This window comes from Phocoena phocoena, chromosome 11, assembly GCF_963924675.1.
Source record: "Phocoena phocoena chromosome 11, mPhoPho1.1, whole genome shotgun sequence".
NCBI lineage: Eukaryota > Metazoa > Chordata > Mammalia > Artiodactyla > Phocoenidae > Phocoena > Phocoena phocoena.
Window position 1 is genome coordinate 38,871,697 of NC_089229.1, and position 14,949 is coordinate 38,886,645.

Consider the following 14,949-nt stretch of genomic DNA (forward strand, 5'->3'; position numbering starts at 1 on the left):
CAGGCGGATTCTTAACCACTGTGCCACTAGGAAGCCGCTACAGTTAAGTTGTAATTAGTTTCCTTGTCCCATCTGTTTCTCTCTAATCCAAAACTTTTCAGACTTTCAAACCCCATCAGAGTGGGTCATGAAATGAACTTAGTGAGCTGTGAACAGCATTTAAAAAGAAAAAAATCGAAAATATCAAAGAGTATTACATATGGTAAAGGTATTTTGTTTCTTAAAATTCTTGTTTCTATAAACATATATGAGTACTGGATGGCACTGTAAAATAGATTTCTAGACTGCTTCCAAGTGGTCTTTGTAATTCAGTTGTCCAGGCTCTTAAAATCCTTTATTAAGATTCTCAGCAGGAATTGGGATGAATTTTAAACTCCTCAGCTTAGCACATAAGACCATTAGTCATCTGGCCATTGGTTCCTCTTTCAAGCTAAGCTGCTACCATTGCTCCTCAGGCATGCATGATTCCAGCTGTGTATATCTACTTGAAGTTCTTTCATGATGCCTTAATGCCTACTCTTGTTTCTATCTAGATACCTTCATTCACCATCTCTTCAACTTGGAAGCAAGTTCCTTTCTATCCTTTGACTCAGTTCAAGGCTCTTAAGCCCATGAAAAAAAAATGCTCAACTTCATTCATAATAAGTGCAGATAAAGCTACAGTGAATTATCATTTTTCATCTATCATATTGGCAAAGATCAAAATGTTTGGCACACTGTTGGCAAATTTGGGGAAAGGCACTCTCTTACATTATTGGTGGAAGTATAAATGACTATTGAGCAAATTTTATCGAAGTAACAGTTATTCTTTGGCTTAGCAGCACTACCTCTAGGAATTGTTTTTTTTTAATTTATTTATTTATTTTATTTTTGGCTGCGTTGGGTCTTTGTTGCTGCGCGCGGGCTTTCTCTAGTTGCAGCGAGCAGGAGCTACTCTTCTGTGCGGTGCACGGGCTTCTCACTGCTGTGGCTTCTCTTGTTTCAGAGCAGGGGCTGTAGAGCGCAAGCTTCAGTAGTTGTGGTGCACAGGCTTAGTTGCTCTGCAGCATGTGGGATCTTCCTGGACCAGGGCTCGAACCCATGTCCCCTGCATTGGCAGGCATATTCTTAACCACTGTGCCACCAGGGAAATCCCTAGGAGTTTTTTTTACAGATATTCTCACTCACATAGGAAATAGGTATGTGCTAGCAGCATTGTTTGTAATTGGAGTAGGAGAATGGTTGAATAGATCATGATACATCCTTTCACTAGAATACTCTATAGTGATTAAAACACTACTTATAGATATGGAAAGAGCACTAGGATGTGTTAAGAACTATGCCTCATTTGTGTTTATGTTTTAAAACTTTAAGTTGTATTTATTTATATATGCATAAAATCTCTCTGTAAGGATCTAATCAAAAGTAGTAGTATGGTTATCTCTGGGGCAGGGAAACTGGTTGGCTAAAGGTCAGCAGTGGGAAATTGACTTTGCTATCTAGCCATTTATTCTTTTTTAGTTTTGAAATTTGTGAACATTTTACTTAGGAAAGAAAATATTAAATCAAAACTAAATAGAAGAGATCCATTTCAAATGTAACTGTCTCCCCACTTACCCCTCCCCCCAAACACACACAACCCCTTTCAGTTGATTTTTATGCTTTTCAGTTCTGTACTCCTATTGCAGCTTCATCTTAGAACCTGTCTGTGAGGGTTGATTGTTGTTTTACTTAACTTTTGTCCTCCATTAGAAGTTTCTTGAGCATAATAAATACTGTCTTATTTTTTTGAGTATCCTTGCATGGCCTGGCATATAGAGAGCCTTATGTTTGGGGGGCGGGGTGTGTGTGTCTACCTTTCTCTCCACACAGACTCTCAAGTACTTAGAATTTTGTATTGCTCAAGATATTTAACATTATTATAGTTCATATTTCCTATTGGGGGTATATTTTTATTATCTTCCAGTATTATTTCTGTCTCTATTAATAAAGTATCTGATAATATTTATGTTAGTTGCCATATTTTTTTAACTTAAATCTTCTGACTTTTATCTATTAGCGTGTTTTTTAGATCACTGGCTCTTAAATGTTGATCTGCAGGCAGGAGACAGGCAGTGATGTGAGATCATATGCAGAACTTATTAAAAGTACAGATTGACAGGGCCCATCTCCCAAGATAGTGATTAATTCAGTGGAACTGGGGTGGAGCTGGGAAAACTTTTCGTTTTTTTTTTTTTTTTTTTTTTTTTTTTTTTTATGCGTTACGCGGGCCTCTCACTGTTGTGGCCTCTCCCGTTGCGGAGGACAGGCTCCGGACGCGCAGGCTCAGCGGCCATGGCTCACGGGCCCAGCCGCTCCGCGGCATGCGGGATCTTCCCAGACCGGGGCACGAACCCGTGTCCCCTGCATCGGCAGGCGGACTCTCAACCACTGCGCCACCAGGGAAGCCCTCGTTTTTTTAATAGCAAGTTTTTCAGATGGTTCTGCTATGGAGCCATAATTAAAAACATCTGCTTTAGATATTGTTAGGAAATAGGGGATCAGTTCTTGAAACATAAATAAATGGTTATATATTAGCTATCACTACCACCTCCTGTAGGTAAAAAGAAGCCCTTCTCAAGGTCAGCATCTTGGAAAGTAAGGTTAAGGTTAACCAGATTTGAGTTATAAAGTATTTAGTGTTCGCCTTTGTGTGTGGCGCTGTGCTGTGTGCAATTTATAGACCCATTCTTTGCTCTCTGTGAGCTTAATTTCTAAATAAAATAAAGGTTGTTGTCAATATACAGTTATAAGGGCATACTAACATTTATGCAACTCTTTTCATTGTATTAAAATGTATTCCTGTTTTCTAGCTTTGTTGATTAGAATATCTGCTTTCTACTGCTACAGAAAAGTAGACTCGACCCCTCGGAATATTTGTTTTGCTTTGTTTTGTTTCTAACAGTCATTTTCCTATGAAAATTTCCAATGGTAGATCATAAAGGTTCATGAAGGCTTTCACAAACCAGTTCCTTAATCACAAGGCAACAATGACACTACAAATAACTTTGTTTGATCCCAGTATATTTTTAGAACATGTTCAGCTTGAGATGATATATCATATGGACACTTGAAGACATTCCCTACAATAAATCAGTTTAACATACAAATTGATCCAATAGTTTTGAAAAATGATAGACTCTCCTGCAAAATTTTCAGTTAGAAACGTATTAACAAGAATTAATCAGTGTCATACCAAACCATAAGACTCATAGTCATTAGGAATTAATTAAAACTGAATTCATTATTATGGCAGTAACTCAAGATCCTCTATGCCAGTGTTTTCTGAGAATTCTTTTGTCCTAGTTAATTTGTTGAGGGGAGGAGGGATTCTGAACTATGAAAAGAAATATATTGCAAATTTTTGTTAACTTGCATGGTATATAGCTGTTAATTATGTCCAATCATTTCTAGATTTTAATGATGATGTAATTCACTGTAATTTGTTTAGACTTTTAATACAGGCAGGCTATGATGTTAATATTAAAGATTATGATGGCTGGACACCTCTTCATGCTGCAGCTCATTGGGGTAAAGAAGAAGCATGTCGAATTTTAGTGGACAGTCTGTGTGATATGGAGATGGTCAACAAAGTGGTAGGCCTTTCAAATGTACTTTAAATATTTCAACTTCTAGAAATATAGTTTTAGTCTAAAAAATGTTATGAGAATATAAATTATTTAATTCTATTAAGGTTTATTAACTGTGTAAAACATTTTGTGAATCATTTATTCATTTTTATTATTAAGTCTTTTCCAGCTACTTATGAGGTGATTTGGCCTTGTTCGACAAAGAAGTATTACTCTTTCTGTAATAGTATTACCATATGTGTCGAGTAGATTTGGGTGCTTCCATTGATATTATATTCTTAGAAATTCATAAATTAAGAAATTTTGCATGCATATAAGGTAGAATATATTCTAAATAATGAACTTTCTGGCATTCTGGAGACTTGTACCAGTAGGGTTATTATAAGGACTAAGCTGGCAGCAGGAAAAATCCTTACTATTTTTGGTCAACAGCTCTTTGAAATTTTCTTTTCCACTATGAATAAAAATAGATTGACAGATGTTCACCTGGACTACTTTTTGAAACTAAGTCATACCTGTGGCTGGCTGAACTTTTAAGTAGTTTAGAAATACATATGTTTATTTTATTACTCTACTAAGAATTTATAATTAAATTTTATGGCGGTAAAGTAGAAATAAGATCTCAAAAAGTTTAAACTTGGAGTTACCACATGACCTAGTAATTCCACTCATAACAATATACCCAAGAAAATTAAAACAGATGTCCACACAAAAACTTATACACAAATGTTCATAGCAGTATTATTGATTGTGTACCAGAAAGCAAAAGCAGATGTCCATCATCTGGTGAAGAGATTAGCAAAAGGTGGTAGATCATGCAATGGAACATTATTCGGCAGTAAAAAGAATGAAGTAGATACATGCTACAATATGGATGAACCTTGAAAACAGTTTGCAAAGTGAAAGAAGCCAGTCACAAAGGACCATATATTGTATGATTCCATTTATATGAAATGTCTGGAATAGGCAAGTCTGTAGTGACAGAAAGTATATTAGTGGTTGCCTCAGACAGGGGGAGGGGGAGTGGGGAGGGGATTGCTAATGGGTATGTCATTTCTTTTTGGGGTGATGAAAATGTTCTAAAATTGATTGTGGCGATGGTTGTAAACCTCTGTGAATATACTGAAACCATTGAATTGCATACTTTAAAATGGGTGACTTGTATGTGAATTATAGATCAATAAAGCTGTTACCAAAAAAAGTAAGGGGAGGTATATCAGCTGCTTATCTCTCACAGGGATTTCTCATACATCTCCTTCAAGTCATATGTACCATGTTTTATACCTACCATTAAAAATGTTATCTAACTTCTTTCTGTATAATCATACAGAATCACCGAAAGCATTTTATAATTTATTGATTTTTTTATTATCACCAACGCTCTTGTTTCCTGCGTAGGGTCAGACAGCCTTTGATGTAGCAGATGAAGACATTTTAGGATATTTAGAAGAGTTGCAAAAGAAACAAAATCTGGTATGTTTGATGATTGTCTAAAAATTGTCTCTGTTAGTGAATTCTCTTAATAACTTTGAATCTTAGACAGCTGGAAAAGTATTCTTGTGATGTTTTGTACTGTTTGGTTTTAAGTTATTCCTAGCGATCAAATTAAATGACAGTGAATGAGAATAAAGGGGTAGTGGTGGGGGTTTTTTTTGGCCTTTTGTGTTGCTTATCCCCATTTCTCTAGCATCCCTTTCCCAAAATGAATACTTCTATAATGTGTATGTTCTCAATAATAGTATCTTTTTGTAATTTCATAAGAAAGTTTGCTTAGAGGGTGGAGACTATAAAATCTCAGATTTCTAAAATAGCATACGCTAGATAAGCAAGGAGTTACATAACTAGGAAGCAGATGTTTAAGTAAAATATTATCAGACATCCTAAATGGTTAATGGTCCCTGGTTTTTCAGTAAACTAAAGTTGGAGGGATCTTAAAAAAACAAATCCAACTTAGTTCTTTGTGGAGTGGTTTGTTGTTGTTGTTGTTGTTGTTTTGGCTGCACCGCACAGCAGATCTTAGTTCCCCAACCAGGGATCGAACCCATGTCCCCTGCAGGGGATGTGCAGAGTCTTAACCACTGGACTGTCAGGGAAGTCCCCTCTGTGGAGCTTTTAAATTGTCTAGTTCTTTTTATTCTTTATCCAAGCCCTTTTCTTTTTAGGTAAAACAAATCTTTTATTTGTTTTGTCTGTTTTGTTTTCATTTAGTGTTTGGGAAGCTACTTTGTTATTAAATTCTGTATTTTGCTCATTAATGTTATTTTAATAGTATTCTTATTTTCCTTTGCATAACTTTTATAAAGCTCCATAGTGAAAAACGGGAGAAGAAATCTCCACTGATTGAATCAACAGCCAATATGGACAATAATCAATCACAGAAAACCTTTAAAAAGTAAGTAAAATATTAAAGTAGGTTTTGTTATTGTTTTAAATGAGTTGTCATGATAGCCACAAGTATGATTATTAGATTTTGTGGTTCTGGGAAAAATTAATGTATTCATTATGTATTTTCACCTTTTGTGTTTATAATTATTTCAAGGCTTTTTTCCTTTCACAGCAAAGAGACATTGATTATTGAGCCTGAGAAAAATGCATCCCGTATTGAATCTCTGGAACAAGAAAAGGTTGATGATGAAGAAGAAGGAAAAAAAGATGAATCTAGTTGCTCTAGTGAAGAAGATGAGGAAGACGACTCAGAATCAGAAGCTGAAACAGGTAAAATTTGAAGGATAAAGGGATTTTCAGTGAATTTTGATGAAGTCTAAAGTAAGATGAGGTCAGGCTTTAATTTTGAAACTTTTCAGACTGACATGCTACTTGTTAAGATACCTCCGAAGCCAGTAAATTGCCTTTCAGGGAGTGTTAGAAATTTAAGTATAGCTGTGATTTTATTGTTCTCTGCTTACCTGGAGGCAGGTAATTGATCACCTCTGCATTTTACTGACCTATATTTTTAGGTTTGAAGAAAGTGAAGCGGCTTCTAAGATTCTCTTTGGATGGTGCAGATAGGGTTAGATGGGTTCCCAGCAGCTCAAGAATGCTCCTGCTGCTTTCTGAGACCTGAAAGTACAGGAAGCTGGCTGCAACAGCATCCCAAATATTTCCTCAGTAATACTAAAGTTTTAGAAAGCTGGGGCGGAGTCAAGATTTTTTCCTGTAGAGGTGTGGGGAAATTTACTTTGTTTTGAGCAATTTTAAAGATGCAGAAAAGTATAATATAATAAACATTCATATTCCAACTACCAAAACTTAACAGCTGTTGACATTTAGCTGTATTTGCTTATAATTTCTCTTTTAATAAAATTAAAACATTACCATTGTCTTCTTTAACCATCAACCCTAATCTACTTCTCTTTCCTTTCTTTCCCAAATCACTATCATGAGTTTTTTTCTGAATCTTCTAGTCTATTTTTATACTCTTATCTTATATTCAGAAGTAATATATAGTAATTATAAGGTTGTTTTGTGTTTTTATTATTCCCTAGGAGTTGTTATGCAACTTGCATTTTTTATTTGAAAGTTGTATTTTTTAGGTTTGTTTGTATCTATCTATGTCTTTATGTATGTAACTTATCCTTTTAGTTGCTGTATAGTATTCATTAAATACATTAATTTCCCTTTTGATAAAAATTTACCTTATTCCCAATGTTGTGTTATAAATAATGCTGCAGCAATCATTTTATAATTGCCTCCCTGTGTATATGTGCAAGAGGTTCTCTAATAGATACACTTAAACATTGGACTATTGAATCATATTTTCACTTTTCATAGATGCTGCCAAATTGCTTTACTATTTACATTCTTTCCCTTTTTATAACAATTAACAATTTACGTTCTTTCCCTTTTTATTATCAAGGATAGGTTTTCTGCTTTTTTTTCCCTCTGGGTCACATGTTTTTATAGATTTTGTTTACTGAATTGCTTTTATTCTGTATCGGCTAATCACTCAGACTTCTGAAGAGGGACTTCCCTGGTGGTCCAGTGGTTGGGACTTTGCCTTCCACTGCAAGGGGTGCGGGTTCAATCCATGGTTGGGGAGCTAGGATCCCACATGCCTCATGTGGCCAAAAAAAACCCAAAACATAAAACAGAAGCGATATTGTAACAAATGCAATGAAGACTTTTAAAATGGTCCACATCAAAAAAATCTTAAGAAAAACAAAACCAAAAAAAAACCTTCTGAGAGCATAAGATTCCAGGATTGCTATCTTTGAGTTGTATAACCTGGCATTTTGGCATTTTAACGTATTTATCAGAAAAGGTATTTCATTTTCATTAAGGTTTTTATCAATGAAAAAACTGTCATCATTATCAGGACCAGTTTGGTAATCATTAGTAAACACAAATGGAGCCCTAGAATCTCTTGGACTCCCATATTTCCTCTAGACACAACAGCAACAGTTTTGAATCAGGTTTTTTACTCACTCAATAAAATATTTTTTCTAAGAAAATGTGAGAAGCTAAAGTTTACTAAATAAACATGTCAAGGAACGTACTAATAATTCTGTTTTCCATTAAAAACAAGATATTGCTAAATGGGCACAGGCTAGCTTTGTTGCCAGGTGATGTGTTATAGATTCCTTTATTTTCTTGAAGCTTACTAATGCTACAAGTAAATTATTTTTTGGAAATACACAAAGAATTTTTGAAATTTATAAATGACTAGATTCTAGTCACTTAGGGATTTAATTTTTTATTTATTGCTGTGACATTGCTGATCAAGTGAGTCAGCATATCTTTTGCCTTGATGGCACAGTAATATAGGTAAAATTGGCAGTAGAACAACAGGTAGTCATTGAATATTATAATTTATTTGTATAACATGCTAATTAAAATATTTCTAACTATAAAAACAAATTATATGAGAATCAGCATGTACAGTGTTCAAGAACATGGACTGATGCATGCATGTAACTGTAGATGTGGGTAAGTTATTTAACCTCTGATTTCTCTGTAAAATCAGGGTAATAATACCTGCTTTACATGGATATTATATAACAATCAATTGCTTTGTAATGAATGTTAATTTTCATGTAATAATTGTATAAAATTAAAGTCTACTAATTTAAATAAGATTAATGTACATGCTTACCTAATAACATTCAGTTAAATTTGTTCAGTTCATTTGAAAGATGAAATGATATCATTGAAATTTAAATTGACTCAGATACTTTTGTAAGTATTTAAAGTTATTTTTATGTAGTTAATCTCCTCTCCGTGAGACATGCCTTGGCCCCCAGTCTCTAGTAAAATATATCATTACAAATTAAACTATATGCACATGTGCACATGAAAGCCAGGACCAGCACCCTCTCCTAGCTCATGTAGTAGAATTCAAGAACTGGAAGTCCAGATATCTCACAGAGATTCCTGAGATTCTTCTACCTATTTTTTCTTAATTTGTCCCTTCTATACAGTTCACTGTTCAGTATTAGGCACCAGGGAGCTATTTAAAACAAAAAAAGACTTCAGATTTAGGCCAGTCTTGCCACTAACTAGCAAGTCTCCTGACCTTTGGTTGAAATTTCCTTGCTTGTAGAATGAGAAGTATTGGACTAGGCTATCTGGATAGTTCTTTAAACTGTTCTATAAGTATGAATAGAATTAATTACCATCAAATTGTATTGTATTAATTTCCCAATTTGGACTTTAAGCATACCAATCTCTTCTCAGTGCGCTAACTTTAAATGTTCCTCTGAAGCATTGTACTTGATAATTTTGTTCTTCCTGTTGCTAGTAGCCAGTTGTGCCAGGAAAATTTAACTCTATCTCAAGAATTAATCCATGTAAATGCTGTGTGGTTCCTTCTCTCTCACTCTTTTAATATCAACAAGGCTTTATCATACTTTATTTGGCAAGCTTGAGAAAGTAGCCATTTCCCTGTAGAGGTATAGCTTGATCTGACAATTTCTAAGCTGTTTCTTTTTTCTTTTTGTAAGGTTATTTCCTTGGGAAACTGTTTTATGTTAAATAACTATTTTGCTGAATTTTCTTTCATAAAATATTTTCCAAACCATATTTTAATCAGTTTCTTATAAATCAGATTGAAAATAGGAACTCAACCAAAAGTTTAATTTCCTTCCAAATGATATATAAATTTTTCAGAGGTAGTTGAAGGAATGAGAATAGGGAAGCATAGTTTTGCTTTTAGGTTTTTTCTTTTTTTTCTCTAGGACGTGAGGTTTTTATTCTTCATTGAAATCAAATGGATAGAAAGGGCTTCAGTAACACTGATAATGTTTACTTAAGTTAGATGGTGAACACCTGAGGTTTGTTTAATTATTATTCTTAAACCAAACATAAATGTTTGCATACGTGCATATACATTCTTTGATGTATAGATTTCAATAATATAAAAAAATTTTACACCTGGAGAAAATAGGGGGAGAAGGAGAAAATAAAATGAAAAAAACACATGTTGAGCTTTAGTTTATTACTTATTTCTCCTACTAGACTGTAAGCTTTATGCAGTTAAGATATTTTGTCTTTTCATTGACTGATATATATCCCCAGTGCCTAGGACAGTACTTGAGGTATCAGACACTTAATAAATGTTTGTTGAATTACTCTCTCCGGTTGGATGGATTGTTTTCCAGGAGGATGGTCTAATTAGAGTATACATGATTTGTACTTAACTGTGCTGAATAGGCTTAGCTTCTATTGAATGAAAAGAGGGATTTAACAACAAGAAAAACGTTTATTAGACTGAGTTTCGCTCATTCAGTTTATTTGAAAAGCTGTGGTTATAGTGATTTTTAAATATGCCAGTTTGGCCTTGTCTTTTGATGCAGTTTAAGATTATGCTTTTCACCCTATTAACATCTTACAGATGTTTTCTTAGTCACAAATAGGACTCAATGAATCATTGCAAATTCAGAATTATTAGTGGGAAGTTTGTATTTGCCCTAAAGACAAGGATTTGTTAATGTTGTCTGCTTACTCATAATGGTAATTTATGGTGGAAGATTCTTTGCAAAACTGACCTAAAAGAAGGGAGAGAGGTAGTGTAATGAAAATGAGTATCTCATAGGGCTTTAAAAGCAGTATACTTCTTCACAAAAGTATCGAAAGATACCTGTCCTATCCCATTTTGAAACTAAAGGACTATTTTAAAACTGGATAAAAGGACTTTTGACCATTTGAAAAGTGAACTTTTCTAGCCCATTTATAAATTACAGTTAATTTAAAGGTTTAAATTTATATGTGACTTTTGCTAAAGGCCAGTTTATGTGTTCAAATACAGTCTTTGAATTTTTGCTAGCATCATATTGATTTTTTCCTAATATTTCAAAAATCTTTTTCTAAGTGATCAATTACTAGTTGGAAATTGTCTTGATACATTGTGAGAAGAGATTTAACCTAATTTAGCTGATATTGTGCCCATTTAACTCTAGACTTTTGGGGGGTGAGAAGGAATGCTCTTTGTGACATTTAAGCATACTGTTTGACAGGAATATAAGTCATTATCGACAAAGAGCACTTTTAGATTTCCTAGAATAAAGAAGAGCTATGTTTTAGATAAGCAATGTAAGTTGTTTATTCATTGGAAAACTGCATAGCTCTTGCATTTTTGAAGTTACATTGTATTCGTATATTCAAGTTTTAAATATTAATTTAAAACTTAAAAAAATTTTCCATAGTGTTAAAAGTACACAAGTCATATAGTCATATTTTATTTGTGCTTTTTATTCTTAAAAGTCTGGTTGTGTGTCGTGTTCTTATTTAAGTCTCATACCTACTGAGACATTTCTAGAAACTCCTTGAAAATGTCACTTGTTAAAAGGGATAATAGTGGGAAAAGACTGAGTTAACAAAACCTTAAGCAAAAATACAGTATAAAATGCTGTTTTCAATACCATTGAAACTGAATTCATCTAGAATCATGACTCTTAGTGTTCTTTTTTTTCCTTTTCCTTTCCCTAAAGATAAGACAAAATCCATGGCTTCTGTAACTAATGCCAATACTTCTAGTACTCAAGCAGCTCCTGTAGCTGTTACAACACCTACTGTGTCATCTGGTCAGGCAACACCTACATCACCTATTAAAAAGGTAAGCCAAAATTGTGTTTGTTAAAAATAAATGTATTCTGTGTAAGTACCATTTGAGCTAAAGCATTAAGACAGTTCTAAGTTTATTTAAGGTTTTAGAATAAGAATGTCTTTTTCTTTATTTCCTCTGAATCTATTATGTTCTTCTTCTCAAGTACTTTTTGCAGTTGATCATTAACAAAAATATCAGGTTGGCCAAAAAGTTTGTTCGGTTTTTACCAAGAACTTTATTGAGCAACATATTCATTAACCAAACGAACTTTTTGGCCAACCCAGTAAATAGCAGAAAGATAAAATTTTTCATATGAAAAACTACTGATCATGGTAGTTTTTTATTTTCATTGAACTTTTGAGAAGCATGGGGTTTGTATCCTTTATTTCTGTTGAGTAAAGGTGCATTTTGGTAATTTCACATGTGTATAAGTTAAGCACGAAAAGTACTACCACAAGTTACTGAGAGAACTGGAATCTAGATTTTCTAATTCATTTACAAAGCACCAGGTATGTCAGAACAAACCAGAGGTCAACTGCTGACCCCACCTCGTTAGTTTTTGTGACCTTGAGCAAGTGACTATCTTCCTTATCTGTTCCTCCTATAAAGGACAAAACAAAAATAATAACAAAGAGAAAATAAGTTAACATTGTTAAGCGGTAATTGAGAGAGCTTGGCTAGTGACTGAGTGCTCCCAAATTGTTAGTTTCATTTATTCCTCTTCCTTATTTTGTTCTCCATTTATTCTTCATCCTTACTCTCTTGTTGATCTGTTAAAGACTTTTCTTTTCCCTGCTGTTTCAGAACCTATACTTCTTTTAACTCTAATTAAAGATTAAGGGTTTTCTGTGGGTTTTTTTTAACCTACTGGTCTCTTTTTAAAGGCTTCTCCCCACCCTTACCTAACTTTTAGGAGTAAACTCATTTCCCTCTCTGTGTAACACACACATGCACGCATGCACACACGTAGACATATTCACACTCACACGTACTTTTTTTTTTTTTCCTGGAGCCGTTTAAGAATTGACTGCTCAGGGCTTTCCTGGTGGCGCAGTGGTTGAGAGTCCGCCTGCCGATGCAGGGGACACGGGTTCGTGCCCTGGTCCGGGAGGATCCCACATGCCATGGAGCGGCTGGGCCCGTGAGCCATGGCCACTGAGCCTGTGCGTCCGGAGCCTGTGCTCTGCAATGGGAGAGGCCACAACACTGAGAGGCCCGCGTACCGCAAAAAAAAAAAAAAAAAAATTGACTGTTCTCACTGTAACACTTTATTCCTAATAATTGAGTACGTACCTCTTAAGTACAAAGGCATTAATCCTTCATTCCCTCACGGAAATCATCATACTTAGAAAATTTAACATTGATATAATACCATTATTTACGTTCACTAATATACAGACCATACTCAAAATTTTCCCAGTTGTCCTCCTAGTAACATGTTTCTAGCTGTTTGATTTTTCAAATTAAGGGTCCACTCAGGGATTATACATTGTGTTTACCTATTAAGTCTCTGCCTTTGGACTTCTTGTTTTGTTGCTTATCTGACGTTATTTGGTTTGCATGGGTTTGAGGACTGATTTTAAATCCCCACAGTGTTTCTACCATATTGTCAGTTTTGCTAATCTTTGGATTTGGCTCCAAGTGGTCAAAATTTGAACCTTTTAAAATCATAAACTAGAGAATTCTTTAAAAATCCATACTGTTATTAATAATCCTCCTCTAAAACTCTTCCAAAGGAAAGCAGTAGTATGAATTCTTAGTGGTGGAAATATATGAATTTCACTGGTACAATTTGAATATCAGAAGACTCTGTGACTGAATTATCTTATTACCTGCTGTATTCTAGAACTGAGAGTTTCTTGAATTCAATTAGAACCCATTCTCAAATGGTCATAATTTCATATGCTTTAAAATGAAATTCTCCAGAATTTCTGGAGAATTTCTGGCCTTTTCAAGGCCAGAAGCAGTCGTCTGAAAAATTTTCAAGATAGTTATCATGCCATAACTGGTGTCACCATGAGCTGCTTTAACTAAAGATTTATTAATTCTAGAACCCCTTTATACTTCTTCAGTGAATACTAAACTTTAGCTCTTTTGATTATCTGTTAGAACTGTAGATTTATCAAGTTCCCAAAAGCCCCATCCCCCCTGGAATAGCTGGCCAAGAAACCGGCTGTCAGTCTTTTGAGTATTTAACTAAGCAATCTCTTTCCTACTGTAGTCAAATAATTACAGTAGGGTTCTTATGATCAATTATATTTTTCTCAAGCATAACCCTAGATTTATGGCAGTTTACTTCTCAGTTTATGCCAACTGCCCTCACTGAAAGCAAATACTTAATAGCTCTATTAGATTAGTGGGCCAGTAATTTATTTGCTATAAAAGTTCTTATTCAGAATTACTTTGATTCTGTAATTAAATTGATCTAATGACAACTGTTTCTCTAATTTGCATATTTAGAAACTCCATTTTATTCTCCATTTAAAGATTACATTGTTTCAGTCTTTGTTCTTAGAGTTTTATGGGCAAATTTTATTCAAAGTAATAAAGTCATGGTGTACAAAAAAATGAAGTATTTTTAAGTTTTATCAGTATTATATGACTTTTAAAGCCTGTTACCATGGTACCAGTGCCAGTGGTACTGTATTTACTTTAATTTAGCATTTTAGTGTTTTTTTTTTTCACTTGTTTCAAGATTTTCCTTGTAACTTACAGACCTAACAGAAATTTCCTTGGATGAATTCTTAATTTGTAAATGCATCGTAAAAGATTTTGTAATTAATTAAGAGTTCTGTCTATTTTTAGGTTGCCACTTACTACTCTGATTCTATTATCTAGACAAGTTATCTTAAGTTCTCTAGCTTCCTCCAGCAGTACATAAACTATGTATATAAATACATACACACACACACACACACACACACACTCCCTCTCTCTCTCTCTCTCTCTCTCTCTGTCTCTCTCTCTCTCTCTAACATTCATGGCAAGGAATAGATCACGAAACTGGAAGCTCTAAAACAGTATTAAATATCACTTATATTCTATAATAACTCATGATAAATAGAGAAACATAGATATATTCACTTTAAATGATCTTCTCTTAAGTTGTTAACTTGTCAGCTAAAATTATAGAACTATTTCTGTAGCAGTGAGATCAGGCCTATGATTTATGGATATATTATCTATAAAACCATTAGTTTGATCTTATGATTTATTTTAACTAAAAATAGTAAGTTTATCACATTATTTAACTTACAGTAAGTTAAATAATATACATTTTATATTAAATTTTTATCTAAC

General features: G+C 34.0%; 1 protein-coding gene across 3 annotated transcripts in view; it reads left to right on the plus strand.

Moving 5' to 3' along the window:
* PPP1R12A (protein phosphatase 1 regulatory subunit 12A) overlaps window positions 1–14,949 on the plus strand; it is a 150,112-nt gene that overhangs the window by 89,922 nt on the left and 45,241 nt on the right. For all 3 annotated transcript variants that reach the window (XM_065887844.1, XM_065887846.1, XM_065887847.1), the window contains exons 5-9: window positions 3,470–3,614; window positions 5,007–5,081; window positions 5,912–6,000; window positions 6,166–6,323; window positions 11,534–11,658. In XM_065887844.1, coding sequence (XP_065743916.1) covers window positions 3,470–3,614; window positions 5,007–5,081; window positions 5,912–6,000; window positions 6,166–6,323; window positions 11,534–11,658 — 592 coding nt within the window. The remainder of the gene's footprint in view (window positions 1–3,469; window positions 3,615–5,006; window positions 5,082–5,911; window positions 6,001–6,165; window positions 6,324–11,533; window positions 11,659–14,949) is intronic.